Consider the following 25916-nt stretch of genomic DNA (forward strand, 5'->3'; position numbering starts at 1 on the left):
ATCTTTAGAGGTCCCTTCCAACCCTGACCATTCTATGATTCTAAATGAAGAAACAATTCTGTGATTAGGGAAACCAAATTGAAAATGAAACTTGCACAGATTAAGAGGACGATTAGGACTTGGTAGTCACAGTGTGACAAAGAAACTGTGGGAAACAAAACACATTAATTGTGACTAACCATATGTTATTTCCTGTAAAAATCAGGTATCTCTTCTCATTAAGACCATAGTGCAAAGGCAGATAGTATGTGGCACTGCCTTTTTAAAGGTGTTACCCCAAGCCAAGGAAATTGAAAATCTTTTCCTTTCTTACAAGTTCTATCTTAGCTTAGGGGGTCACAGCTCCCCACACCCTTACATACTTTTCACTGTGAGACCAGTCTGTGGGGCAGCATCAGCCATGACACATCTAAGCCTGCAGTAGTGGCTGATGCAAAGGAAGGATGCCAGAAGCTTCTTTTCCTTCACAGGGACAATTAAAAGTAAGGCTGAAGAGAACAGTGTCTTCAACTATTCAGAAGAGATGACTGGGGCCATGCTGCAAGACACATGCCTACCCTTTCAGCTCCATCCATTTAGAAAAGCATTCTCAGAAAAAAGAAAACCATCCTTTTTATCTGACTTTTTAACATGCTGCCAAACCAGGGTAACTATAATTGAAATAAGATCAAGATAGGGCTGAAGTTTGGTAAATGAAAGATCATGAAGCCTCAGGGAAGCACATTTTTTTTTTTTTATATACCTGCATTTCCTATTTTTAAAAGGTGTACTTAAGAGCAAATGTTTCCACGTTCATTGCTTCTGTGTATGGAGGAGGGACAAAGAAGACTGTGAGCTAAAGGTAGCTTGGACAGTAGCCTTCCTTTCTACAGCATAGGATCAGGAACAGTTTAAGACTGAATCGTCTTAACACACCTCAGTTCTGCCATATATCCACTCATCAGTTTATATGTTGATTCACATCACAGTGCAGAGGTGCCAGTTTTCACTCTGAGGCACAGCACAAAGTTCTTAGTGGAAGCTAGATAAAAACACAGTGTGGTCGCACATGTTTAGCCTCTTTCAAGACCATACGTCTATGCACTCCTGCAGAATTTTCACCAGCAAGCTCCCTATTCTTCTAAGTCTGGTTGATATGTTTTTTTGGCCTTTCTTTAAAATTTATTTTTAATCCTGGAGAGGTTGAGGGTGGGGGTAGTGGAATGGATAAGGGCTGAACCAACAAACAAAAAAAACCCTGACACATCTAAAACTTTCCCAGTGAAAAACCACAAGCACAATTTTCTTGTTCAAGAGGTTTTAATGGAGATTCATATTTTTAAACCTCTGACACTGTACAACACACTTAAATGTACATCAAGCTCTGATAAAAAATAAAGCTTTCTTACAAAGTACATTTTTTTCCAGTGAATTTTTTTCTTTTTTTGTTTTTTTGCAGTAAAAATAGCTGCTACATAAATCCCTCCTGATCTTTGAAAAGGAGTCACAGTTATTTCCAAAAATAGAATTCATATTTTCATCATACAGGATAAACCGCAGGAAGAAGAGACAAGTAAACTGAAAAAATAAGGCTTGTATATAAATTTTTGTTTTTAAAATGCCATGCATAGAAGTTGAAAAACATATACCATTTGTAAAGGAAAAAAGGTAATTTTATCCATATTAATATTTTCATTTTCAGTTACAGAAGAAACCACAAACAGGCCCTTTAATGTCCCAGAATATAACATTAGTTTCTTGTAAAAATGCCAAAATGCACAAAAAATTGCCAGCTTCAGTCTTGGCAAAACACTGGGCTAGCCCACCCTCCCCCCCCCCCCCCCCCATCCACTGCCCCATTTAATATCATAGGCATACCATATGCATGCATACTGAGCACTTATGTTGTCTCTCAGGCCAATTAAATATTTGCAGAAGGTTGTATATCCTAGACAAACATGAAAAAAACCCCTCAACTTCTGATAAGTTTACATTCGTCCTATTTCAAAAACACACATACAATTAGTTTAATTTACACTATACAGTATCTGTTAAATAGGAACATTACAGAGTTGCAAAAAGAATCACAGAATATATACAAACTGAATATTGAAATGGTATGATTTTCCTTCCCATCTTTAAAGGGTCTTTTTTCTTCCTGTTAATGGTTGCTACATCTGGTTTTGGACACAAGAGTGTTTATGTACCTCTGCAGCACATTTCTGGAGTAGTAATAATAATGATGACAGAACATGCTTTAAAACAAAACCAACATTGGTTCTCCTTACTGCTCGTTCAAAATAAATTAGTTTGGATTTTCTTTTTTCCTTTTAAAATAAATCACATGATAGAAGAGGTGAGCATGGACGATGGTATTTTAAAACATCCGAGCAATAGTTCTGCTGCATCACTGGTTTCTCATCCAACCTTTGGTTTTAAAGCCAACCCATTATCACGTGGCAGTGTAAGTAGCCAAAACACTTTACACGGCGGTACAGGTAGCTTAACCCGAGAGCATTTCTGTGTCTTCACGACAGAGCTCAGTGTCTGTGCTGACTTCCACGCTGCTCAAGCGCCCAACGTGGCAACATCTGAAGCCACTGATGAAATAAGGCCACTTCCTTCCGGCTCCCCTTGGTTACAAAAATCACTTAAGGTCCTTATTTCCCAACAGTTGCCCCCATTTGAAGAGCCAGAAGAACTGCCTGAAGACAGTTCCTGGTCACAATTCCAAGAGGTGCTCTTGGCTCCCCTGCCATGGCGCGGGGCTCAGTCCTCCGTGTCGGGCTGCACCCCCAGCATGGCGTGCAGCTCCTCCGCCGTGTACCCCAGCAGGTTCTGCAGGTCGCACACGAAGCGATACACGTAGCGCTTCCCCGAGGTCTTGTGGATGATGTTCTTGTCATAATAGTAGCGTAGGCCTCGGCTCAGCTTCTCATAGTTCATTTTTGGCTTGTTTTTCCTCCTCCCCCACCTCCGTGCCACCTGTTGGCCCGACAAGAAAGCAAAATGCAAAGGGTTTGTTTGAGTCGTGTTCTTCTAGATAAATAGTTATTAAAACCCTTTCTCAGTCACAGCATTTTATTTGCTTTGCATGTCCCAGACTCAGGTAAGAGCTCATGATTGACTCCCCAGTTGAACACACTTCTTGTCAACTATCAGCAGCAGCTTAGGAGAAAGAAGGAGGTTGATAGCAAGTATCAGTGAAAAGGATACCTGTTTGTAGTGGGTGGGCCAAAACATGTTTAAAGAATTACCAGTCTCTCAAGAAGACACCATTTAACCATTAATTTGCTGTTGAGCAGCACGGGACAGCTCTTTAACTGTTAGTTGAATTATAGGAAATTCCTTGGAGTAGCGACTTTTCTCCCTCTCCTTTTAACATTATTTTTAAGGAAAGCTTTAGTGGACTTTAGGTCACATCTCTTAATACAATTTTCCTTCTGATAACAATATCAGAAAATGAAAATGCATTCTGTTTATTTTGAATGACTAAAGCTTTAAGTTCCCAAAATGTTTCAAAAGCGGCATTATCACACTTGCCGTGTATCTCAAAGAACAGGGGTATGCAGATTGCATTCTCCCCTTGCCTTTGTGTAATCCCTGGCACTGTTGATTCTACTACATCCAGTAAGATGCATTAAGATAATACTGTAGATTTACAGTATTATACTGTCAGAACAACTAACTTTGTGTATTACCTTTAACTTTCAAGCTATACATGTTCTTGTAACAACAAGCAAATGCTCCCTGTGTGGGAGGAAAGGGGGGAGAACATCCCACAGCAATCCTGACTGTACAATAAAGCATTTGCAGATGAAGAGATTTCAGCAAGTGTCTGATTGTGTAAATGCTCTATATTCAAGACTAGGCCCACAGATGGCAGATCAGACCCTGAATCTTTTTGTTCATCACAATTAGCCACGTACCTCATCTGGGTCAGCAAGTTTAAATTCCCATCCATCTCCAGTCCAACTAATGAAAGACTGACAGGATTTGTCAGTCAGTAACTCCAGAAGGAATTGCCATAGCTGTATAGGTCCACTGCCTGTTGAGAAAGAAGGGGTGGGGAGAAACCACAATTAATACTTCTGGCAAGCTCTTACTACAACCATTGCCTGTGACCTTACTCATATCACAGGACAGATCTTGTAATTACTCTGATTTGCCCTGGTTTTTTTTAAATATCAAAGAGAAACTCAAGGCTTTTCTCTAACACAGATCTGCTCCTAAGAATGTTAAAACAAGTTGGTTTTTTAATGGAAACACAGGACTGGGACTTTCTTTCTATATAATTCTCTTTCATATGGATTCCTTAGCCCTCACTCTCACCTCCTATCACCTGCATTTCAAGCCCCAGGGCTTGTCCTGCAGTCCTTGGCTTGAAAGATGTTCTAGAGGAAAAACCGATTTCAGTAAGGACTGCAGGAGCAAAGTCTTCACAGGCAAGCCAATGCCTGTGGAAACTCCCAGGTGTAGGAGATTTTGTCCAAGCTTCCCTCTTTTTCAAGCAGATGAAAAAGTGCATTTGATTTTGACACGTTGTGATGCTCTTGCCTGTTCTTGCTTTAGATGGATAGTCCTACGTGACCTTCATCGGTAACATTTAAAACTGAAATGCCTCATGAGCCGTGGTCTCTGACTAAGCTGTTAAGGCGTATCTTACACATGTAACACTTTACCACCACAGTCCATGCTTACAGAGAACACTGATGTTACATAAGAAGAGGAGTGACCATTTTGCTTACCAGTAAAGCCAGCTAGAATCGCTGCTGGTATAACTGGTTTCCCTTGCTCTACAGGATCACTTCGTTCTTGAATATAGTCTTTGAAAGACATTGTAGGTTTGCTCAGACACAAGGACTGGCTACAGTCATCTTCAAAACTCTCGTAGGATGGCACACGTTGTAAATCCACCAGTGACGACTGACTGTTCCAGGACTGCAGCATCGAATCTGAGCTCTCGTAACTTTCTGCGCCGCTGTCACTAGATTCATGTTCTCTAAGCTTACCTTTACAAAACAAAACAGAAAACCAGACAAGTGTTGTTTGGGGTTTCTTTTTTTTTTTTTTTTTTTAAATTCCCCTCAGTCAAGCTTCTATCTATAAATTCTGCAAAGGAGGAACGTGGCCTTGAACCCATGGTTATCATACAGATGACGACTTACCAGAATTATCTATCAACAAGTTCAGATTGCTTCTTGGGAAATCTTGATTTACTGCACAGTAGTTGACACCAACAGCATCTGCTTGGGTTTTAGGGAACAATGAAAACTCTTGCTCTGGACTGAGGAGATTTGGTCCTGTGGAAGTCTGACAGACGTCAGTCAGGAGACTAGGTTTGGAATAACCCAAGGCTTTAGGGTATCCAGGCATTTGCATACCATAGGAGTTCTGATCTATATTGACAGCTGAAGAAAGAAATAAAAGAACTAATTAGATAGCTTTTCCCTGTAAACCTTTAAACACACTAATACATCTCCAGCACCTCACTATCATTGTGTCATCAATAAGTAATTTCCTATGAAAATCTGAGTGATAGATGCTACAGACCTCTTGGAAAGGCTATCAAAGTCTGTGAGAAGATGCCCATCTAACAGGACTCAGATTCTGTAAACCTCCCTCTATAACTTGCCAACCACAAAGTGTCTATTGTTAGTTCTTCAAGGAAGCTACAGCACTACAGAAAAAGCTGGACAAGCTGAAGTGGTTTGAGTAAGGCCCTCATCATTAAGTGGTGTAATAAGGTTGAGCTGGAGACTGACCGTGGTAGAATGAAATACAATACCAATCAGACAATCTGAGGGAGATGGCACTGCCTCCCACACACTTCCAAAGACTCTATTACGGTTTCAAAGTCTTCAAAAAGGCCTAAACGTAACTCTTGCTGCTCCCCAGTGATGCTAGTTTTTGATTTGGTTTGCTAGGGGTGGGAGTGGTCACTCTGCTCCACAGATGTAGGCTTTGGCACACCCAGAGGAAATTTGATTTTTTTCAAAGCCTTTGCTCTTCAAAAGATTTCCGATGTGAATTAGATGACCATGAAACAATACTAGGAAAGAAGGCTGCAGCAACTGAAGTTAAGCGTTCTCTTCCAGCACAGTAACTACTCTGGTGATGGGGTTTTTTGTTTTTAAGCTGGCATCTATGACATGCTTAGACAGAACTGAGAGATGTAAAATGTCAGATTTCTTAAAATACTTACTTAGGGAATTATTGTTGACCCAGTGAGGAACTGAAGTGATGTGAGAGTTCTCCACATACTGATCCTGTGTTTTCTCTTGGCTGTCTGGGGAGAGAAGGGAATTTGTTTTTTTAGTTTTAAAGATCTGACTGGCATGCCACAAAAAAACTTTCTCTTGAGTATTTTGGGGTCATTATTTGCATCAGTTTTACTAATGCATTGCATTCTCTCTCAGAAAAAACAAAACCAAACATACTCAAAAACCTAATCAACTTTCAATAGGCTTGAAAACCATATATCAATTGAATTTTAACTTAAAACAGAAATCACAACTGTTGTTTGCTTTAAGGTCCAAATCCTTAACATATGCAGTTACTGAATGCTGCACTCCCACCACACACAGGGTTTTAGCAATACCATCAGTGTTCACCTAAGACATCTCTAGGTGTCTACAACTTCTTTACATTTATTTACCAAATTACCTTAAAACACCACATTAAAGGAACAAAACAGACAACTTGCAGTATGAAGTGAACAAATTTTGTACAACTCCTGCTTAATTTCTTTTTTTAATGAGGTATTACAGTAACCTCCTAAGATCAGATTTCATTCAATGACTTATTCCAAATAAAACCTGACCACAGCAGGTACTTGGCACCAACGCAGAGTGATTTCTGCAGGTATCTGCATTGTGCTTTGTGTACCAAGGATGGATTAAAGTTCTGATAATGCTTTTATTAACCAAGTTTTAAAGTTCATTTTGAGCTTTCATATGTAAAAAAGATCCCTCAGTGAAACAAACGTTGGAAGAATTCCATTCTTGTTTCTGCTAGGAGAGAGTAAAACCAAAAACTCTTTCCTTTTCTGTAACTACCTTTTATCATCTGTTCCAGGTGTTCCCACAGAATATCACCCACAAAGTCAGGTGCCAGTTCCAAGAAACGCTCCTTGCCCAGATTGCACAAATCCTGGCCACTCATAAGAAACTGATGAAAGTTCACATTTGCCAAGCTAAACTCATTGGTAGCCCATGAAAGCCACTGGCAAACTTGCTGCTCAGTCCACAGCCAGGGATCTGCAAAACAGAAAGTATCCAGTATTTAGAGGTGACTCCTGACCTCTCAAATAATCTTCATTAGAAGGCAATGAATGAAAAACTTTGTTTACCCAAGTTACTCAGTTCTGAATGAATTTGGAATGAAAGTATTCTTGAATTTAAAAGAACCCCAACACAGTCCGCTATTTTCCTTCTGTATTCACTTGTAATCAGAGATGTCCTCAGCTTACTTTTTCTCCCTTATGCTGCCAAAGCATGAGCTCTCCATGCACCCATTTTTAATACGAGCAAGTCTGGTCTTTCCAAGTCAAGCTGTGCCAGATTCACATAGAATCCATTCTTGTGTTTCCTACTGACATCATTCTTTCTCTTTTGAAAGGGCCACTATTCAGCCTCCTCCTTAGCATTAAAAAAAAAAAAAAAGAGCTTATAAATAGAAAACACTTACTATTTGGGATACCCAGCCGACACTGTTCCTTTGTGAAACCACTGAAAGTATCTTTCAAGGCCTGACTCATCACAGCCTTACTGCACGGGGTTAACAGAGGCAATTCACAGTTGTTCGACTCTACAAGAAAGAAAAGGGGTAAAAGGGGGGAAAAAAGAAGATACATGAACTTTTAGGCCAGTGAAAGGAGTGACAAGTTTTTGCTGTGAAATTTTAAGAAAAGGATGCCAGAAACTAAGTATTTAAAAAAAAAGAACTGTAGATCCTTTTTCAGCACCAAAATCTCTGTGCTACTGGTTTGATAAAATTGCATCACACTTAATTAAAGCTTTGCAGTTTTCCATGATATAGATCCTCATTTAGTAGGTACCTAGAAGGGCCTTTGTTGCAGGGAAACTTTACTACTACCTTATTTTTTACAAAAGGAAATATAAAACTGCTTATTCCTATTTTGCCACCTATAGTTTGACCTCAGACTTCCTTGTAACTCCAGACAGTTCTCATTTAGTTTGAGACATAAGTCACTGATAGCAGAATTGTAAAGAACTAGTTTGCACTATTAAATATTGCTTTCCAAAGGACTGTATTTCAGACCTTCCCATGCATCTCTCAACCATCTAAGTACGAGGTGCAATAGATCATTCTATTCTCTGAACAAAACAAGTGACTGGTAACAAACTGGTATCCAGTACCTAAATAATGCAACGAAATCCAAAGTCAGCGTCATCCTATGCTAATACAAATTACTTATCTGATTAATTGATTTTTAATTGTGCAATTAGGTTTCACGTAAAAGACAAATTTGGCTTCTTCTCAGCCTTTCTTACTCAAATTTTCTCCAGAAGAAGCTCTCTTTACTCCGAAAGAACTTTTAGGTTGAAGAAAGCTAAGCCTAGGTGTTTCAGATTAGAAAACTTTTTATTGGTATTGAGTTGGCAATTGGTGTCATTAAGCTAGGAGTAACTTGAAAGAAACTTAACCAGTCACTACTGTATCCCTGAACATTTGAGAACCTGAGAGCTCACACACAGGTTGCCTCTGAAGGAGCTCTGCTGCATTACAGGCACATAACGGTGGCAGGATAAATAAAGGTGATGAACTTGGCAGACTCCAAGTCAGTTGACGAAGCTGTGCAGCTCTTCTAGTTCTCCTTGACCCAGCAAGTGGAGTTCATTGCCAGCCAGTGCTTAATTTCTGGTTTTACCACACCCATCTTCAATATCTGTTAAGACTTGCTCTGCTGACCAGATCCGGTGACTGATTAGAATCACATTAGAACAAAGGACTGGTGGTTTGAAGGGGGTTTTTCCCTTCCCTAAGGGGAGATAAAGGCAGTAGCACAAAACATATCTATGTTTTGGACATAACTCCCTGTTTAGTCAGGGATTTTGGGCAAGGATTTACAGAGAACTCTTGGTAGGTACTGTGCCACACAAAAAAAACATCCCTTAAAAAAAAAAAATCTGTAAACATTCCCACCTTTTTTTTTAAGGTATGGAGGTTTCTTTCTTTCTGATCCAGTCTCGTCTGACTGGACTAAAGAACAAAGTGAATAGTTACCATAAGAAGTAGAGTCAAATCCTGTTGGCACTTCTTGAAGCGTTTGATCTTCATTTAGCGAGAAAAAATATCCAGCAAAGAGAGAGTTTGAGCTGTCAAAGGTGTCAAATGCTGGTTGACGCTGCAAAGCAACAAAATAAATTAAAAACAATGTAAGCATTTTGCTACACCACTGTCAGCTTCATGGCTAGGAAGCATCTGGGTTAGGTTTCCCTAGATTTGGAAATGATGTGCAAACACTACTGATCAGCTAACCTGTGCCTTTGGAACATAAACACAACAATAGCATAGCTTCTTGTACATTGTCCATGAATACAAAACAACCAACATTTATACCACAGTGCTTGGTGGGTGGCACGTTCTGCAGGTTACAGTAAAGCCAAGTAAAGATATTCTTAGTTTTCCTGTAATTGAGACTTTTAACAATAGAGAATGCACAAGTGTGTGTTCATCTTCTATATATAGACCAACGTATTTCCAGGTATATTTTGAAGAATTTCTTATTTCCTTAACCTGTTTAAATTGACCGTCCACATTTTGACATTGCAAAATCATGCAGTTGGGTTTTTTTTTTTTTAAGGGAAAACTTTAAACTGAAGCACATCATTTGAAGCTAAACAGGCAGCTTTAGAGGACTTGAGGAAAGATGTTATTCCTTTGCTGTGACTTTTATACTTCTGACTTACTGAATTTGACAGTTACTGCATTTTGCAGTCTTTCAAGTCCTCAGATGCCCAGTGAAACAGCTTCATTATACAGAAAGGGATGAACAGGACTAATAAAAATGTTCCAGATAAAAGTGGATTCTAGAGATATAATTGCGACATTCAATAAATATTGTTGTATTTTGAAAACCTAACTCCTTTCAGACTTGACTTCTAGCAATTGTGTATGCTAGAAATACTGGTACTTTAACTACTCCTCGGCCATATTAGTCTTCAGGGGGCATAGGATATTAAAGGAAGAGGAAACAACTTATGCAACTTGCCTGTTAGTCACAAGGAAACCATATCTGTAATATCTAGTGGCACAGATGGATAAAAGTTGCCACTGAGATTTTGAAAAGCAGCTGAGGATAGAACATTGTTCTGGAAAGCTGCAGGTTGCTCGTGGCAGCTACTGCAGTTCAGGGAGCTGGAGACAAAAGGAAACTTGCAAATGCTTATTTAATGTTTTAGGCACCCACTGGTGTGCCAGTTTACACCAAGGTAAAGGATTTAGCTGAGGACAAGGCAAAGATTTTTCAGGGCAGTATTCATGCATGATGCAAAACCAACCTGAACTATGCTTTTGGAATAGTAAATGAGTATTAATCTTTTCCTCACATACCCTAGCTTTCTTTTTCATGGCACCACGATGTTACAAGTGGCTTGGAGTCGTTTTGCACCAGGTACCTTTTATGTATCATGTGTCACTCCCCCTCTCCAATCTCCTACAATTACATTAACTGTAGTAAGAAATAAGGCACCATAATTTTTTTCAGTTTTGTTTTACAACAAGCTGCAGCACATCCTAGAACATACATCACAAAAGCACAGACTCTACAGAAGAAAAAGTAAACAATATAATGCCTCAGTTAACTGGGACCAGAAATTTCCACCGAGCACTGGCCAGCAGAGACAAGTCGTGCAGGGTTGGTTCAGATACCCCCTGCAACTACAGCTGAAGCCAATGCATGAAAAGGCTCCTGGCCAAACAAAACAAGTTAATAACAATTGCCAAATCTGCTAGTAAAAGATTCTTTATACATTACTAGATAAGAGCACTGACTCATCTTTAGTACCTAAAAGAAAGGGCAAGTTCTTTCAACATAATCTGGAAACTCCTGCATTTTGTGTAAATAGCTGACCCTTATCCTGAGTCACTGGAAAAAATGCTGTGGCATGTGAATGAGTAAAATCCATACTGTGCTAGTTTCATATTTCAAAAAGGAGAAAATTAATGTTTAAGCAAGTTCTTAATTCAATAGTAGTAAAAAGGAAAAAGAACAATGCAGAATAAATTCTGCTTGCCGTATGAGTTTTGCAACCATCTTATTTGGCTTTTCAACATGTGTGACTATTTACTACGGAGCAAAATAAAAAGAAATGTGAACGGCTACAGAAGAGTAGAACATAGGTCTCTATTTTTACTTAATTATATGACAACAAAATGCTGAATAAATGCTTAGAACAACCACTGTGTTACAGAGCACAGAGCAGCTGTTAAATTGGGGGATCTCTTAAGGGTTTTGCTGTTGTTCTAGGCAGGAGAGAAAGCTAAGAGGGGATATAAAACGCCAGAGAAGTTAGCATAGCAGAGTCTCACTAACTGATTCTTCAAAACATGAGAGCAGAAAGTGCCTCACTAAACTTGATTTGGTTTACATTAATCAATTGTGTAAGAAAAAAAAAGATACTGGGATCAGAAAGTAGTTTGCATGAGCAGAGAGGAAGGAAGCCCTTAAAGACTGAGTCTTTATAGTCTGCGTCTCATTTGTGCTGGGTTTGTTAAGTTCCTTTCAAAACAAGAAAACAGACACAGTCTATCTAAACATAAAACACATTTAATAACTGCCTTTGGTTTCTTTCAATATTTTGGACTTCCACTTCACATAGCTGCACATAGTAAGTGAACTGCCTACTTTTTTCATATAGTGCTCTTGAATGAATCAGACCTGATCAGGCATATGGGAACAGCCCTCTACCAGCCTCAAGTTAAAGGACCACCCCTACTGCCAATCCTGTAAGCTTTACTTAGGCAAAAGTTCCACCAACTCCAATGAATCTGAGCTCAGTTTTTGCCTACTTCATGTTTTCAAATTCTTAGGATTTGGAGGATGGAGAGAAAGAGCCTCCATGGGGGGGGGGGTGGGGAGGGTGCAAGATTTACATCTTCCTATTTCAGTTCTGCTTTTCATTTCTCTACTGAACTCAGTGTGAATAATCTAGAAGAGGATTAGAGGTTACAAGCAAGCAATTAAGAGGCAAATATCTGTGTTCACCTCAGCGTGGTTACACAACTCCTGTGCTAGCATTAGTAACATCACAATAAATGCATTAACTGGAAGATGCTCCAGATGAGTTTATAGAAGCTCAAGAGTACTCACCTTCAGCATTCCTCTGTACATGTTAGACACAGGAGCTACTTGGTCCATGTTCCTGATCCCAAAATCACTCATCTGAAAAATGAGAGGGGTCATGTCAAAAATTTTGCTACTGAGGACACAAGCCTGTTATCAGATGTATCTCTGCTTCAGCACAGCCCTCCAAATGAGATAGAGGGAAAGCTTTTCTTCTTATTGCTCACATCACACCTACATAGGGCACAATTCCCACCTTGCTTAAGTCTCTTTTTACCTGGAAGATCTTTCATGGGCATCACCAGTGTTAAAGTTTAATAAAACGAGCAAACAAGAGGATGGTTAGCTTCTGACACCCAACCTGAGGGCTTTCAGGACCTTATCCTGTTAGTGTGAAAAGCTTTCAGAAGTCTTTTGTTCACCAAGTATCTATTGCTTTGACATATTTTTTCCAAGTTTCACCTATTATCTTAAATATATCATTTTCTCTTATTTTTGCTTACTACATTCTATATATTTCCTTACTATATTATACTCAAATTCTTGCTATTTCCTTACTCTATTCCTGCTCACATTCACTTTGAACTTTGGCTTTCAAAGGCAGGAAGAGAAGTGACAGAGTGCTCACTGTGTTACACCTTCACCTCTTTCACCCTTTTATGAATAATCATTGAGGCCAATATCCAGTATTGGCAATCTGCTTCTTGCACACTTTGTAAACACCGGATTAGCACACTTATAAAGCTTTAGAGGGCCTAAGTTTTAATTGAAAAAGAGCTTATGCAGTAAAATGCCCTTTTAAAATAATTTATTGTGGGACCACCATCAATATGTTCATGTTATTCCAGTCAAAGGTATATTATACTGCCTTTATTACCAGGAATATGGTTGTATGAGGCCTGTACAATGTGTTCTCCTATATAACACTTAAGGAAAAGAGTGATAAGATTCATATCGTTTTACTGACCTACGGGAGAGATCAAACGTAAGGAACAAAGCCAGTTTTATAGTAATTGTTTGAGTTTATCATGATGCTGTAATTCAGGTATTGGTGAACAATACCTTATCAGACTCACTGCGGCAAGTTGCCTCAATAATTTTCTTTCCCCTTTTTTCATAGCACTGGACTAAGTTATCTTGCTCCTCAGAAACTATCTGAAAATGTGCATTTGGATTTAAATGGTCAGATACGATACTGTGAATATTTCCACAAAACTGTGATCACTTATTGCAACCAAGTTCTCTTGTTAGTTGTGTTAATATAAGGAGAAATAGGAGTACAATCTTAAAAACTCAGAAAAAGATGGCAAATTAGGAGCTAAATAAAGTAAATTCAGCCTGTTAAAATGACAGCACTTCAAAAGCCATCCATATAAGCCAAGAGGAAAATAAAAACATCCAACAGCCAAACGACAAGGAACTCTTTCATCCTCTTATATAGCTGATCACTTAAAGACGAAGAATCCTTAACTTGAAAGTCACATTTCGACTTCACTATTATTAGATGTATGGGTCTTATCATCGAAATAAAACAGATCAAGCAACCATGAGATGAATATTCGACTTACACTTCATTAATTTTACCCAAAAGTGCAATCTAGTGAATGATGGGTTTTTACTTCAAATAGCATGTACAAATATTTGATCTGAATTACCCACCTCATTGAGCAGCAAAGAATTTTACACAGCGTGAGTCTTGCTCAGCAAGCATCCTAATCTTTTCATTAAATCTGCCACAGTTTAAACAACTGTTTATCCTTGCATTTAGCTGGGCTTTAAAAAAAGCATAGAGCAATTTCTAATGCCCTTTGTTTTGCCTTTGAAATCTGCTCTGGTATCCAGGGATAGCTAGCTGTAAGCCTTACCAATCGGAAAGTATTTGTGAAAACACTAGATGTATTTCCAGTAAGTTTAGATCTGATCCCTGGTAAGGACCGCAAATAAGATTTCTTCAGGTGCAAACCTGGCCTCTACATAAATCCTGTTAGGAACTTCACCATTGACTAAAAGGTGCTTGGGATTCTCTCCTTCCTGTTGTTCATTTGTTTGTTTGTGTTTAGAAATGTTTAGGGTCCTAAGACAAAAGCTTTATACAAAGCCTTCATTACATGGTATTGCTCATTAACTCAAGTCACTGTTTCTCTATGGCAGGCTGCTAGTTGGTTCTGTGGCCTTGCCTGTGAAAAGCAAGCTTAAGAAAAACTAGACATCAAGCTCCGAACTAGGAACGCATGAAGATCTTTAATATGTTTTGTAATGATGCAGTTTTCTTCCTCCTCCAACCAAATCTCTCCCGTTGTTATGAATTTCTATAACCTTTGCTCATCAGGTATCGGCTTTCTCCCCATCTGCAGCACAGGTTTTCAGCCCTGAGATCTGAAACCCTTACAGAGGTATTGCAAAGGGAGCAATGTGGCTTTTCACACCACAAAGGGTTAAAGCTGGCTTTCGGCTGGACTTGGAAAGCTGCTGTTTAAGTTCAGAAAAGACACTACTATGGCCCAGCACAGTGTGACTGGGCCTCACTTCCAACTCCTCCACTAATGCTGATGACTGCTACTTGCCAGCTATAATTGGTTTAACTGGCAGGACACCTTCTTCAACACCCCCGCATAGCTGAGTGGGTGAACCAGAACAGGGTCAACAGGATCAGGCACTTATTAACTAATACTCCTGAATTCTGATCAACTTCTTTTCAGCAACAGCCAGGTGCTTGCCCACAGCTGGATTCCGCAGGGAATCACACCACAAGGAGAACATGCTAACATCCGCAACGTATCTCCATTACTCTGTTTCGGTTTGGTTTTAAATGGGAAATTCGGGGTCCTGACACACACACAAATTAAAAATGTAACTGCCTGCCTCAGGAACCGATCCCCTCCCGCCCCGTGCAGCTATTGGGCTCCTCAAGCACCGATGATCAGAGAGACAGCCGAGAGATGGGATGACTTTTCACACATATGACACACTCGCCCACATAAAAGTTAGATGGGGGAGATCACACAGCCCAACATTTTTCAAGTCCCTTTAAAGTACTAATCAGACCCAGAGCGCGCTGCGCGCGCGCTGCCCATTAACCCTTGCCTCCCGGGCGCGCAGCCTCACCGAGGCGTTCCCCCCGCCTCCGGCCTCAACCCCCTTCAGCGAGGTCCCCTCTGCCGCGCTCCCCCTTCGCCAGCGGGATCTGCTGGCTCCCGCCATCGCCCCCCACATCCACCGCCCCGGAGGAGGTCGCCGCGGGGGCCCGGCCGCGCCTCCGCCCGCGAGAGGCTGGGGGCCGTGCCCAGGGCTTTGCCGGCCGCCGGCCGCCGAGAGCTCCCGACGGAGCGGGCCGGAGCGTTGCCGGCGAGCCGTCCCCCTCCCCGCCGCCGCCTCCATCTCACCTGGCCCTCGCTTGCTCCTCGGCGTCCCTCCCCGGCGGCGGCGGCGGCACCAGCAAGGGCACCACACACAGAGTCCACAAAAAAACAACCCAAAACAACAACAACAACAACAAAAAGGCGCCGCTGCCTCTCTGGAAGCCAAAATATCCTCGATGCGGACGAGCCGGCCAACAACAGCAGCAGCAGCGGCGGCGGCGGCAAGAGCAGCAGCGGGCTGATCCCAGCGGAGAGTCCCAGAGCAGAAGGAGGAGGATGAAGGGCTGGAGGAGGGAGTGAAGGCGAGTGCCCGGCGGCTGGTGCGTGGGCGCTGCCGGCCGAGCCGCGCTGAGCTGAGCTGTGCCGCGCCGAGCTGTGCCGCGCCACCCGCCCTCGCAGGAGCTCTTCAGCGGGCGGGGGGGAGGTGGCGGTGGCCGGGCCCGCCTCCCCGTAGGCCCGGCCCCTTTCTCCGACGCGCAGCGGGTTGTTATTGTCGTCGTTGCCGTTGTTACGGCGGCGGAAGGTTGCGCCGGTACCCAGAGGATTTGTCTCGGCTCCCGGGGTTGCCCCATGGCCGCGCCACCTCCTGCTCCCCGCTTGATGCTGCACACGAGGAGTGGAAAAGACACTTTTAGCTCGTTCGAAGAGACATATATATATATATATATATATATATATACATATATAAAATCTTTCCCCTGACTCTACAGGAGATAATTCATGCTGGATGTTTTCCATGCTTATTTTTAATTAATACCAGTCCTCGAGATAGGTAAGATTAGGAGAATTAACCCATGAAATCCAAACATCTCTATAAATTTTCTGTTGTCATAAGTAAACTATAATGCTACTGTGGAAGTTCAGCAATTACAGCATGTTGCCTCTTCTGCAATTATTTTGGGGAGCTCTTAATATAAACTATATGCAACGTGGAAGCTGTACCAACAGTTTCATCTTGTGAATTGCAGGGTCGCTAAAACAGAATTGGTGTTCCTCAGATCTTGAAAAACTTTGGTAGCCCATGTGAACCAGCAAGGAGCTCTGTGCCACCGAAATACAAAGTAGCTTTCTGTTTAATTTTGATTGTCAACATGAGCAGTGCCAGAGGGATTGGAAAGACACAGTGAACAGGCAGACAAGAGGCATGGGTTGCTTTTCACACTCTCCTCTGTACTTGTTGGAGCCATCTAACTTTCCTGACTCTCTTGCCATATTACCTACACAGACTGCTTTCTTTTGGGTGCTTTTCAGCTCCCCAGCCTGGCTGTGTGTTGGAGTGGTATCCTGATGGTCTTTTGGTGTGTCCACGTGCCAGCTGCCACACTACACACTATGTTTGGGAAGAAGCCACAGAGTGTCAGTCCGACAGCCGTCCTACTGGGGGCCAGTCCCTGCACAGCAGCCTGTGGTTCAGCAGCACCCACCTCACAAGTTACAGATGCAGCCCTTGGTAGCAGTCAATTGTTCATCTGTAAGGAGAAAACAACCTGGAACCACAGTTACTTGTTTGCTTCCACCCTCAACTTCTGTAGATTTTCAGTGAACACCAGGGACCTAAACAGCACTTAAAAAGCTGTTGCTTAAGCTTGCTATTACACCTTACTTTATTTAAACTAACTCCCTTTTCAAATTATCAGTTGTATGGTATAGTTTTAGCTTGACTTGTTATTGTAGCCCAATAACTGCTGTTTCTCGGTTTCTCGCCAGATTTCAACCAACCTTTTACCGTGTGCCTAAGATGTGATTATTTTTGCCATTTTTAATGGCTTTTCAAGCCATAGTTCCTTTAGCTGTTGGTGATGCAGTTGTCAAGGCCCCTTCCTTCTTTATTCTCCAGCTATTTCTGGCCACCACAAAACCCAGACCATACAATTTGTTACCCTGGAGTAACTTTTTCTAAGTACTTCTTTTAAACTTTTCAGAAAACTTTCTCCTTAGAAAAGTGGGATGTATTTCATTGCTTGCTTAGGGTCAAATGTTACTGGGCAAATTGTGACAGTCTAAGAGACTGTTAGTAGCATCTTGATTATGCCAATGACATTTCTTACTTCAGGAGAGTCCTGATCTAATAAGACAACATCTGTTACCATCCTAAGGGAAACCATTAAAAACTGTATGTCAGCTGCATAGCAATTTTAATTATAGCAGTGACAAGTACAATTATGCTACCCTTTATATAGGGGAAAAAAATCTGTCAGAAAGATAAGACAAAAGGTTGGGAGTTAATTATTTCTTGCTAAATTAATGTTCTGGGATCCAGAGCAAAATCATTAACCTGGCAGTATTTTGGTCATTAAAATTTCTTAGTTTATTTCTTAGTAATTCTTGTTACACAAGAGTACTTAATTTCATTAAATAATGCATATTGTTAGTATACAAATACACTATTGGTGCATTTTAAGTGGTATATACTTAGTGGGCTGGAGCACATGATAGATGAGGAGGGGCTGAGGGAACTCAGTTTCCTTAGGTTGGAGAGGAGCAGACTGATGGGAAATGTTGTTGCTATTTTCAATTTATAGCAACGTTATAGCAAAGAAAAAGCCAGAGTCTTCCAGAGGTGCAGAACTGCAGCAGGGGAAATGCCAGCTGGATATTTGGAAAGAAATGTTTCTGATGGGAGTGAAAGCTTTATCTGTGGAGATTCTCTGATCTTGACAGGCCAAAGCCTTGAACAATCCCAGCAGAAGATTGGAATAAAGATCTGCTTCTCTCCTCTCCAGCCCAAGTCACTCTATAATTCTATGATCCCTCTGCACTGCTCATTTTCAGAATGTAATATCTTTAAGCTAAAGAGTCAAAAAACCCCCAGGCTTTAGTTTGTTTTCCTTCTGCAGTATCCCTGTATGTTTTTCTCTGGTTTAGGAATCGTCCATCCTCCTCAAAATTTCTTTAGCTCTTACCTGTGGTTTTATGCATGTGGGCATGCTGTCTACTTAGAGAGATAAAAGGAGGATTCTCTTTAAACTTCAGAATAATCATGTTATCAGCACCATGCCACAAACTTTTGATATTTTTATTGTTGTTGCAGACCTACTGATGTTTTCTTCTTTTTAAGCTTTTTCCTATTTTTTTAGGAATGACTGCAAAGCCATTGTACTGGTTTTCTGAGTTAGACCAGATAAGACTTTTTTCAATCCTTCTTGCTCATAAATTACTTGTTCAAAAGAGGATCCACACTGTGAGTGCTAAGGGATTGGTTTTTATTTTTTCAATTACCTTTCTCTGCATTGACATCTCAGGAATACCCTCCTGTAGTGAACTGAGGTAAAAGAACTTCTTAGATTCTTTCTAAGTATGTAAGTACGTGACATTTTACATTGAAAGCAATGGATGGTTGTTTGAGAGGATAATTTGAACCCATATTTGTGATTTGAGCAGCTCATTGCTGGTTTGGAGTTCATTGTCAAATATGGAGAGGAGGAAAAGAGCAGCAGCTGATGGTCAGGGCATGCCAGGGAAGGACTTCACTCAGCATCCATGAATTGTATTCTCACTGGGTCAACAGAGAGGGGGAATAAAATCCTAAAAATGCAGAGGTCTAAAGCATCGAGAGGGAATGCAAGACTGCAGGTATGTGGAAGAGCTGCATTGCAGCCAGTGCTCTGGAGCATCTATGACTTACTCCTCCAGAATTCCTCTTGCGCCACGGGAGAGGACACACAGGAGTGAAAACCATGTCGTGCTGTCAAAGTATGCGTGGCTCACTCATCTGCATGTTGGCTCAACTCCTCTGCCTGAGTATGTTTGGAGTGCACGTGTCCCTCCTTCTCCTCTTCCTCCTGCTACTGCTGTGGAGAGCAGTGGTGTGGACATGCAGGACTGGAACAGCCCTTGCTGGGGGAGCCCCACGGGTGTCTGGTGGGCCTACTCCTCCCACTCTTCCTCACATCCCTGGAGTACCAGGGATGCTTCCCTGTTTATTTGCATTTGGTAGCATAAATAAACAGAGTCGGCCTGAATTTGAAAGAAAAGGCTGTATATTTGTGCCCCGAAAGACAATTAACAATGAAGCTCCAGTAGTGACCATCTGTAAGATCACAGCATAAAGGGTCTCAGGAAATAACGTCTTTGAAAAATAAAGGCCCAGCAATCTCAGTTTGAAATAGCAACTTCAAACAAGACGCTATTATGATTGAAACAAAGGATGGAACTCATTGACTCTACCATTCAAACACAGCTAAGCCAAAATATTTATACTGGGTGTGAGAAAGGAGGGGTATCAAACGACCTTTCCCTTAAATGTATATTCTTTGCTGTTAAAATAAAGCACTGCAGATTGTCCCCACCAAAAAGTTCTCCCCATGGTGTTTTGATGCACAAAGTGTGACCAGGATAATTTCTGCAAAGGCATCTTGGTGAGTCACAAAGTATAGCAAATTATTCATGTGCATGTCATTATTCTGAGCACATGTAAACCAACATTAATAATTACTGCAGAGAAATAAAATACTATGTCAAGGTTCTGTCAGCATGTTTGAGCAATAACAGAAATTGCCACACTTTGCCCATAAAATGCTGCATTTCACCTTCATAAAACCAAAGGAAATTAAGTAAACTGCCAGCTCTGTAAAGTATAAAAATGTGAAGTCTTTACGCTTCTGATTTTTTAATTAAGTGAAAATGTTAGAAGAATGCCTCAAATACTGCTGCCAGCAGGCAAGACAGATGCCTAACACATGAACTGTAGGATGATGTCTCATATGATGGAAAAACCTAAGCCTTTACCTTTTTTACTAAAAGCGGAAGATTAGTTGTTAAACTAGCTAGTGCTTAGGAGATTGCTCATAACATTTTGGGTGTATTTAATTCATTTCATGCAGTTTGAGGCATAAAATAAAAAGCACATGTTAATATTTTAAGGCCAAGTGTATTCAGAAGCAGCAGAATTTAATAATTGCTTTTGGATGACCGTGTTCAAAAAGGTACACTTGAGATTCCTTTAGCAACAGAGCTTTTTCTTTGATTCTCTGCATTTCACGTACTGCTGGTTTCACTTGAGAACTACATTGCTGGTGCACAGGCTTCTCCTGTTTAACTCATTGCTATGATATGCCCTTCATCACCACATCTGGCCTCCCACGTATATGGGCAGCAGCATGCCTCTCTTACCAGTAAGGGCAGTACTTCATCTTGCGAAGGTTTTGTGTTGTTCTTCTATGGCTGTAAAAGTTGCGAGCTGGCACTTAGCAAGTTATCACAACTATTAAAAAATTTACATTAGTCCTAAGTATATTGATAAGGATATTTCCATCACAGAATATGAGAGCTCATTGCTAGGAAGCCTTGCTGCTCTTGTACTTCTGTAAGTGGGAATTATCTGTGTGAGTACTGGGTATATTTTTGGAACAATGTCATTTTTTTTAATATACCCCTCTGTGTGAGTGTCCAAGCTCCAGCATAATAGAATTTGATCATCTTTCATGTTTTCTCTTGCCTTCTTTATTATTCTCAATCCATTTCATTCTCACAGAGTCATAGAATCTTAAGGGTTGGAAGGGACCTCGAAAGGTCATCTAGTCCAACCCCATATCTAGTCCTTTACCTTCCAGAGCAAATTCCCAGTTTTCTTTTTCATTTCATTTAACTTTGTGTAGCAAGCAACACTAGACAAGTACTGGGCAGTAGCAGAACTTGCAGCACAGAAAGTGAATAGTCATATCTAACTGTTTATTTCTTTCTGGCAGAAAACACCATGATTTCATCCACGTGTCTTTCTTACTGCATGCTTAGTGTGTATACACATCCTTACGTAAAGAACAGCAAGGAGTCTCATTGTGGTCTGTGAATATCTCTGTTTCGCAGTATTTTCAAATTCATTCAGGGCCTGACAGGGGCTACTTGCTGGGACCTCCAGGACATGCATTTTTCAGTACTAAAAGTGAGGGAGAAGTTACTGGCCTCTTTCTTGACCTAAGCAACAATGCAGGCCTAGACCACTGTAGTCAAGATCATTCAGCCTACTCTGTCTAAAGTGTCCAGGGCAAAAAATCAGTTTTTAGTGGCCTTGACTAAAATAACATCTATGTGAGATCTATATCCCATCTTCTTGACCTGCACTTCTGTTGGAGGACTGTTCAGGCTCTCATATCTTGAGGAATTTAACCCCAATCTCACAGAAGCAGGAAAAGGAAAGGAAATGCCAGCTTTAGCCCTAAGTGGATGGATATATTGTTGTGTCCACTGATGCATGCATTGGTAGACTTGGAAAACCGTCTTGATTCATACACATCTTCTCTGTAAAGCACTGCTCCTTCTTAGCCAAGTTGGCTGTCTTTTGCTTCCCCAGGGGCATAATGTCAAATTAGTCATTTTTACAAGAGAAGGAAGCTTTATAACAGCCACAGCATACCGTTTTCTGGAACACTGACAAGATAAATTCCCCTTATATGAATATAAGCAGCAGTCACTGTACCTCCTATCCTGTATTATTTTTTTCTCTTTCTTTCTTTTACTTTCTTTCTTTTTTTTTTTTTTACAATGCAACAGGTGTAATGCCTGTATCTGTTATCGGTATGCAATATGGTTTAAGCAAACACCCAGTTGCTCACGTTGTCTAGGTGTTGCATGTAGCCTGTTAGTCATACTGTCTAGTGCTTATCAGACGGCAAAAAAACAACATTTGAGATGAATCATTAAGATTAATTAAAGAATATCTTTGTCATAATAGCAAATGAGGGAGAAACATGGAAGGGACGGGCGGGGGTATGTCTAATATTTGAAAAGAACAGATGACATATCCTGTATACCAGGGATGTTGAAAACAATACTGTTTGTAAGAGCATTATTAGCAGAGCAAAAAATAGAGCTTAGTTGTGTTGATCGACCCTAGTAAGCAAATTCTGTATTTGGAGCTTGAAATAATGAGCTTTTGGTGGGAGGAAGTGGACTATAGGGTATCAAGGATGATGATATCCACACCAATGTCAAGATGGGGCCAAACCGTAAGTCTTGCTTCACCCTATGTGTGGCTTTGTTAGTGGCAGAAACCCCAGGGCACTGTAGTTCCCCCCCCGCCCCGCCCTGCTAGCAATGGCCTCAGCAAAACAGACATTCCTGGAGGGTGTGACATATCCCTGTCCTGTCTGACTGTGGCTGTCTAGCCCTGCATGAAGCCCCAGTGCTGCAAGCGCTCTGCAGGGCCTTAACAACAGATGGTACCAAAACCACCACCTCTGTGTCAAAACTGGCGAGCGAGCTCTCCAAGGGGGACAGCCTCTGCTGGGCTGGCATAAAACAAGGGGGAAATAATTTTCTTAGCCCATGAGAATCTGCTGGAGCTTAGGCACTGAGATTTTTTCCCCCATGGGAACAACAAATCCAGTCTCAAAAATACTTTGTCAATTGTACTTTGTAAAAAAAACCTATATAAAAACAAAGCAAGAACTAGCCATCGTTGATCAAACCCTTGCATTCTTTTTGCTCCTGCCTTTTTAAACAAACAAACAAACAACAGACATGTTTTTATTTTAAATTGTCTTCTTTTACAAACAATGGTTTTGGTGGAGCTCTGGACACATCAAGCAAAGGCTTCAACTTGTGGGAGAACACTGTAGGCAGTTCCTCTCCACACAAATCTCCATGTAGCTTTTTCCCTAACAGCATGAATTCCCTTCTGTGGGCCAGATGTGCTTTTCTCCTCATACAGATGAGTGTTTCCATATCTGAGGAGCTGGTCCTGCTGACAGCACTGAGATTTCTGGAGTCGCTTGCAAGTGTGAAGTGTATTTCTCTCTGGCCTTTGGCAGATAAGCAGCCATAGGAATTTGTTACTTGTGCCTTTTCCCAGCATTGGAAATCCTTTAATTAGGGGAGAAAAATCTGTCCACATAATTTCTTTTTTTTTCTGTGGTGCAATCTGTTCCCTTTGTCTCAATACAAACTGTTTTTCTTAACAAGTCTGATTTATAAAGAAAGCTGATGCTTGCCCTGAAGTGTTTAAATGAGCATACATATTCTGCTATGATCATTAAGATAATCATTCATTTACTTTTTTATCAATGTCATCCAAATAATTGCTACTCACATCACAGCTTTAACTCTGCTCACGTATGGAAACTGAACTTTGGAAGCAATACACTCTTGGATCTCACTCAGGTGAGCTCTGCTGATTTCCATCAGGTTTCTTTAAGCAGAAGTTGTATTGCTTTTAATGCTTCTAAGTAGACCCAGGAGAAACTTAACTGTTGCATGGAGCTCTTATCTCATGGGAACACACTCCTTGGTCATGCAGGGGAAAAAAATGAACAGATTTTAGAAGACAGAGATTTTGATCTCACCTTCTTTAAATTCCTTCCGTGCTATCACAGAAACCTACTTTCCTGGGAACCCACGCCAAGCGCATGCCAGGCTTTAAGGTTGTCAGTCATCTTTAAATGCCCTTTCCCTGCATTTGAATCCTCTGTCCCTTCCCAATATTTTTGCAGCTTGCAGCCCTGCATCAGGCTGGTTGAGCTGTTGCTGCTTGACACTAGCAACTTCCAAACACCAAATGCATTTGAGACAGTGCTGTGAAGATGCTCCCCAAAAGAGACTTGATGGACTCTCACTCATGAGGGCCAGCATTTCTGTAGCAGCAGTGTCTGCTATTATTAATTTATAAGAAAAAAAAATGTTGAAGTGTGTATAAAATGTCCTGTAAGTAATGCATCTGCTTCTCACATCAGACACTTTGATAATAAAAGCTTCCCTCACTTTCTTTAGGTCTCTGTATCCCATGTTGCTACACGCTCCGGTGGAGAGTTTTGTAACTGAGAAAGAGGTGAAGAGCTCCTAAATGAACACACTTCACTCCTTTTGCTGCTTTCAAGGATATTAAAAACACTTAAAGGAATTTAGTTTTTCTAGGATATTTCCTTCTTCCACTTTTGTATGTATGTATATGTATGTATACGCAAATACTTGGTTGTATGGGTTCACGCTTTCTCTGCAAGGATGTGTTTTAACTTGGATTTAGCTTAAGGAAATGAGAGTCACGGAGTCACTCAACCATTTTTTCTTCTGGCTTCCTGTTTCCCCAAACAACTTTTGAACTCTTTTATCAAGTTTAACCAAAGCTGGGAATGGTCTCATGATTTGAGAGAAATAAAGTTCTTACGTGTCTTAGAAAGAAGTGGCAGCAGAGTAGATAAAAGACACTAGAGCTAGTGTCCCCACGGAGGCAGAAATGTGGGCTTAACTGCATTTGTTTCCAAAGAATCACACAAGAAATAAATCCTATTAACAAGAACTTCTGATGAGAACTCACATCTTACTAGGTTTGATATATGTGTTTGTATCTTATTAGAGATGAGATAAGGCACCCTGAGTTTGAAGTCACGGGAGCCAGATGTCATTTGTTCTCCTCGCAGAACAACTTGTTTCTTTCGTAAAGTGTAATATTTACTTCTATTTGGTGGTTTCTCACCACTGCTTAGGCCCTGTCTGAGTCAGCTGTCTTGTGGAGATATTTGGTGTGATATGAGAGGAGATCCGTGTTGCTGTTTTAGTGTTGTCTGAAGAGCAGAGCTGCTAGGATCAGCCTTGAATTCACTGCCAGGCCTACAAGTGGTAGGGCTGGATGACTCCCAGGCTTCACAGGGAGATGCCAAATGGACCTGCTCCTGTGCAAACAATATCAATAGTGACTGAAAGTCATGACTGTCTGAAGGCTATTCAAACTCTATTAATTAGTGAGTTGGCAGCTTCATTTGGGAACCTATTTGGCAAATAGCCACTGCTATTGATACTCAGGTTTGCCAGATCTTACCAGGAATGAACAAGCAGGCATGGGAAATGGGCACCTATCCATCCCTAGAGAGTGAATCAGATGTCTTGTTTCATTTCAGGAAGACCATTAATGCAATCTTTTGCTTTGCTGCTTTTGTTTTGTTTTGTTTTTCGTTTTTCTTTGTGTGCCAGATCTGTAAGTAACATGGGGATCTCACACTAGAAATCCCAGTAAGAACAGTGTCAGAGTACTCTCCATGCTCTCCTCTCTGCTGTGGCAGTCTTCTGGATTTCAAATCTCCCTACCTAAATCTTACCACTTTACCATGTTCCTGGTATTTTGGTAATGGATGGTGTGTCATATGTATTCATTATGGAGAGTACTTTCCATACCCAGTAGTGCTGGCTTAGGAGATACATTCAGTTTTCTGATATTTGGGATACTAATCATGCAGGTGATGGTCTCAAGTGATTTAAGTATGTGTGCTTAACAGTGTAGAACTTGGCACCCACACCTCTTTTGTCTTTGTGTTTAAAAAATATATCTTTACCAGTTATGA

At 41.0% G+C, this 25916-nt stretch overlaps 1 protein-coding gene across 1 annotated transcript; it reads right to left on the minus strand.

Annotated features, from left to right (window-relative positions):
- Nucleotides 1-1280: 1280 nt before the first annotated feature.
- Nucleotides 1281-16048, minus strand: ETS2 (ETS proto-oncogene 2, transcription factor). Its single transcript, XM_062001008.1, has 10 exons — nt 15673-16048; nt 12317-12388; nt 9229-9349; nt 7669-7788; nt 7038-7238; nt 6185-6268; nt 5148-5390; nt 4728-4991; nt 3909-4027; nt 1281-2964 (listed from the first exon to the last, which is right to left on the minus strand). The coding sequence occupies exons 2-10, from the start codon at nt 12386-12388 to the stop codon at nt 2749-2751; spliced, it is 1440 nt and encodes a 479-aa protein (XP_061856992.1). The 5' UTR covers nt 15673-16048; the 3' UTR covers nt 1281-2748.
- Between the last annotated feature and the right edge of the window lie 9868 nt (nt 16049-25916).

The sequence above is a fragment of the Colius striatus genome, chromosome 1, assembly GCF_028858725.1.
Source record: "Colius striatus isolate bColStr4 chromosome 1, bColStr4.1.hap1, whole genome shotgun sequence".
In the NCBI taxonomy this organism is placed as follows: domain Eukaryota; kingdom Metazoa; phylum Chordata; class Aves; order Coliiformes; family Coliidae; genus Colius; species Colius striatus.

Excerpts from the sequence above, each read along its gene's own strand:
- ETS2 (XM_062001008.1), bottom strand. The coding sequence starts at position 12,388 with ATGAGTGATTTTGGGATCAGGAACATGGACCAAGTAGCTCCTGTGTCT. Across the intron at positions 9,350-12,316 it reads TGTACAGAGGAATGCTGAAG|CGTCAACCAGCATTTGACAC; the intron begins GTGAGTACTCTT and ends GTTGCTTTGCAG. Across the intron at positions 7,789-9,228 it reads ATTTGACTCTACTTCTTATG|AGTCGAACAACTGTGAATTG; the intron begins GTAACTATTCAC and ends TCTTTCTTGTAG.